The following is a 4,562-nucleotide window of genomic DNA, read 5'->3' as shown; positions in this document are numbered from 1 at the left end:
GCTAGTAAGTGTCTGAGGCTAGATTTGAATTCAGGCCCTCCTGACTCCAGGTCTGATGCTATATCCATTGTCTAACTAGTTGCCCCAGGTACAAACTGTTCTTGATGAAGCACCAGTTCCCTTTCTAGACGTTTAGCAATCATCCTCTTTAATTATCCATTATAGGCTTTTCCCAAGAATCAAATTCAAGCTTATAGAACTACAACTTTCAGATTGTTATCTTTCCCTCTCCCCCCCCACTCCCATCCTCCCTTTTTTCCTCCCCTATCTTCTCCTTCCCCCATCATTTCCTCTGTCCCATCCTCTCCCCCTTCCACCTCCTCTCCCCGCCCTCCCTCATGGCTGTCCCCATCTCTGCCTCTCACAATTTCTCTTTTCTTTGAGGCTCAGCTCAGGTGCTGTTTTCTCTGTGAAGCCTTCCCTGATGCCCTCCAATTGTTCTTGCTTTCCCTCTCATCATATTCCCTCATAAATGTGTTCTGCCTCCAGACACCTACTACCTTGTGTAACCATGAACAGATCCAGTCACCTCTCTGAGTCTCACCTCTCTAATTGTAAAATGTGGATAACACTCATACCACCTACCTAACAGCATTGTTAAAGATAATTTTAAAAATATACCTATTTCCCTAACTGTAAAACACTGCATGTGTCAGTAATTATAATTTGTATATTGTATTCCTCAACAGAGTGTTAATGTCAGGAAAATAGACAATATTCTTTTATCTTCATAACCCCAGTGGTTTACACATAGTAGGTGCTGTTGCTATGTGATTTTGGTCAAACTATTTCCCTTTCTCTGAGCCTCAGTTTCCCCATCTAAAATTAGGGGGTTGGGCTAAAATATCTCGAACATTCTTTTTAGATGACACCCTTCCAGCTCTGACATTCCATGGTTTGATCTCCTATAAGGCATGCTGGGTTCCAAGAGAACCTCTGAAATACCATGAGAGTGGAAGCACATAACTGAAGAGCTGATTTTCAAGTGTGGGCCTCCCCCACCCCCTGCCCTGGCACCAATCAGCAGCTTTTTTTAGGCTTGCTATATATGGCCACAGCAGGAAGGAATGCTGCCCTAACCTGCTGGTAACAAGCCTTGGGATCAGAGCTTTCCCTCAACTCTGTGTGCACCTACAGGATCTCATAGGTCAACATTCTGGACCACTGTTCATATATATGGCCCAAAGGATACCTGCTGAAGGAAAGGTAACAACGATGGAAGAAGAAACGATAGGGTGGTCCAACCTAGGGACCTTGTCACTGAGAAGGCACGGTGGTGTTTTCTGAACTGTTAGATAGTTTCTAAACACAAGGAATAGGATAGGGGGATGTTTATATTTTTCGATACAGGGTGGAACAAAAAGAGCCCTGGACTTAGACAACCTGGGTTCCAGCACTGGCTCCTTCAATACTTGGACTGGTGACTATGGGCAAGTCACATTTTTCTCTCTGAGATGTTTCCTTATCTCTAAACTGGAGATACACTGTTTGCTTCACAAGATTATTAGAAGCATCAAAGAAGGGTGAATGTGAATGCACTTTGTAAAGTATGCATGATTGGCTGACTAAACTGTATAGTGTTATATACATGGGAGTCATAAACGTCAGTCTTAACTGCTTAAACAGACAGAAGAGACTGCCTTAAATATTTCTTTATCCCTTATAGTGTTGAGGACAGGGTCAGATGCAACAGGACCTCAATAAAGAGGAATTGATGGATTGGTTATGGAAAGAAGATGTTGCCCAAAACAGATGGATCTAAGTTTACACATATCACATAGTACTTTATTTAAGCCAAGATGGTACCATTAGCATACAGTCTACTCTCTCCTTGGTAAAGGAAAGATTAAAATGTAGTGGTCAGAAGTCACTTCTCAATAGACATATCCTGAACTTGTCACACGTTTCCAGACACCTACTTTCATTGTTACTCTCTCACTACACAATACTCCTGAGTTAATGAAGTGCCCCACACATCCATACTCATACAATATGTGGGTACAAACACAGAGTATACACACCAATTGGCAAGGATACCTCCTCCCTGAAAATGCAAGTCCATATTTAGTAACAAGCCTACATGCATACTCGGTCACATTATTTGAGTCAACTTTTGATTATCTAGAGGAAAATTTTCATGCTAGATTGGCTTCCCCATGCCTTCTTCCACACTCACAGAAAGCAGAAGGTGGAGAGTCCTTTACTGTGCGCTACTAGAATGCAAACTATTTTAAATGTTAGCCTATAGAAAGTAAGTCCGGTACCAAAAATATATCATGCATTCTAAACCCAGAAACATTTAAAAGTTTCTCATGATTTTGAATCATCTATGTCACTTCCTCTACTAGAGTAAATTATCATAGCATCAGAGCTAGAGAAGGGACTTCAGGAACCATCTGGCCCAACCCCTAGTTGGGACACAAAAAGAGGAAGTGACTTGCCCAAAGAGATGCAGTTAGTGGCAGAGTTAGAAGTGGAACCCACGTCTCCTGATGGCTGCCCATTTCTCTTTATCACACCCTATCACCTATAAGGGCAATTAATGGATGCTTTATGCACAGAATAGGCGTGCAAGTTGCCTCAATTTAACACACTCCATAGCCTCTCTTTTGCCTTCCAGGTAAATATTCTCTATTCCCCTTTTCTCTTCCCTTCTCTATTTTCTCTGCTGCTCTGCTGGCCGCAGGTCCAACATACCTCCATCTGCATAGGTCTCAGTACCATAGCCGTCCTGAAGTCCGTTATTCCAAGTACCCTCATACTTGGCTCCGCTGCTCGAGCTCTGCCGGGTCCCGTAGCGCCCCTTGAAGCCGTGAGTCCATTCCCCCTTGTAGAGCCAGCGCCCCTTGGTCTCTATGCCCAGTCCATGCCTCTTGCCTTGGCACCAGTAACCCTCATAGGTGTTGCCGCTGGGCCAGGTGTAGATGCCCACCACTTCAAAGCCAAAGTTCCAGGAGCCAGAATATTCGCCCTGGCCCTTGGGTCCCGTGCAGAGCCCATGCCCATGGGCCTTGCCATCTTGCCAGCCCCCACAGTATGCACCACCATCGTCAAAGTCAAAGCGGCCTCCACTCATCTCATCGTAGCCCCCGGCTTCCTCTCCGCCCTCCAGCTCGAGCCTGGGGGGGAGCCCCAGGGCTCCACCCCCCAGTCCCTTTCCAGTCCCGGCTCAGGGCTGTACCTTCACACTTAGGACGAGGCTCCAATGTGGTATGAACATGATCCTGCCAGGGGTCTGAAGGTCCGGAGAACCAAGGTGGTGAGTAGTGTGTGTCTGTAAATGACAGACAAATGGGTCCCCAGCCTTCACTCAAGAATCAGTCTGAGAGAGCAGAGGAACTGTTGCTTCTAAGTTGCTTCTTCACTATACAAGCAGGAAAGATTTCACCTCCCCCAAAGTGTCCCTTTACTCCAGAGACAATTCTAGGGAGGACTGGAAAAGTTGCATGGTCCCTTTAAGAAACCTCCCTGGGGAGGTTACTGGGGAAAGAAAGGATGGGGGTAAGGATTCTCCAACCAGTTCCAGTAAGGGGGAAATCCCCCTCTGAGTCCCCCGGGCTGTACTGAGTTCCCTAAGGCAATGTTATCTCTCCAAATGCTCAGCTGGCTCCTTTCACAGTTCTGGTGGGTGTGGGGTCTGCCTGTCTCTCTCCTGTAGCCCCCGCCCCCTTCTCCTGATCCTGCCCTCCTCCTCTGGTGGAAAGGTCAGTGCTACCCTAACAAGGCCTTCAGATCCGAGGAGCTGTTCCCAAAATAACCTTATAGCCCAACCTCCCTGGGCCCCTCGAATGAAGTAGGTAGAAGTCCCTCCTTCCCCTGAAGTTAGCTGGGGGAGATGGGAGGGGAGAGCAGAGGGCAGGGAGGCTAAGTGGGGTAGGGAAGGAAAGGAGGGGAGGGAATGGGAAGGCATGTGCATAAAATCAGGAGCCAGAGCTTCAGACCAGGGAGTGGCTGGAAGGGGAAGAGAAGGTGGGGATGAGTATCTCTGTCTTGGAAGTTTTTTGCCTTGTCTTCCCACTATCTAACATACCTCTGGATCTGGGGGTGGGGAGGTGGGGAGTATAAAGGACAAGTTTTAGAAAAAGGGAGGGAAGAAAAAGGCAAAATACTTAAATCAAAGAAAACTTTAAAGTGATGAGAGCCTTGGGAGAAATACTTAGACTCTGCTCCCATCACCTCTGCAATCTACTCACTCCCTAAAACAGGACCTCCATGCCAAACTCTGACCAATCAGTTACAGGAACTCACTGGCATAAAGTACAAATCTTCCTCTAAAAGGCATGGGGACTGTTCTGTTTTTTGGTTTTTTGTTTTTTTTTAGTTCTGTTTGCTTTTGGAAGAAAGTACTAGGAAGAGGCTGGGTTCTAGGAACAGTCTAGATAACATACAAGAAATCTGACCCACTTCCACTTGCTTCCCCTTCACCCCATGCTCCCCTCAAACCCAACACAAGCCTCAGAATACTGGGGAACACTGGACAACAGGGCCCTAAACAGATGGCACTCCCTCCCTGCCCTGGAAGCAACGGCATATATGCTCACAGCATACACACACAGACACAC

At 46.6% G+C, this 4,562-nt stretch overlaps 1 protein-coding gene across 1 annotated transcript in view; it reads right to left on the bottom strand.

Annotated features, from left to right (window-relative positions):
- JPH2 (junctophilin 2) overlaps positions 1 to 4,216 on the bottom strand; it is a 65,724-nt gene extending 61,508 nt beyond the window's left edge. Inside the window, exon 1 of the mRNA XM_069072325.1 lies at positions 2,698 to 4,216. Within this exon, the coding sequence (XP_068928426.1) occupies positions 2,698 to 3,076 (379 nt within the window). The 5' untranslated portion in view covers positions 3,077 to 4,216. The remainder of the gene's footprint in view (positions 1 to 2,697) is intronic.
- Positions 4,217 to 4,562: the final 346 nt, after the last annotated feature.

This window comes from Petaurus breviceps, unplaced genomic scaffold (genome assembly GCF_028583685.1).
Source record: "Petaurus breviceps papuanus isolate PSGF00001 unplaced genomic scaffold, PetGlider_PUasm1.0 90847, whole genome shotgun sequence".
Lineage (NCBI taxonomy): Eukaryota > Metazoa > Chordata > Mammalia > Diprotodontia > Petauridae > Petaurus > Petaurus breviceps.
This window is presented reverse-complemented; position numbering and strand designations above follow the sequence as displayed.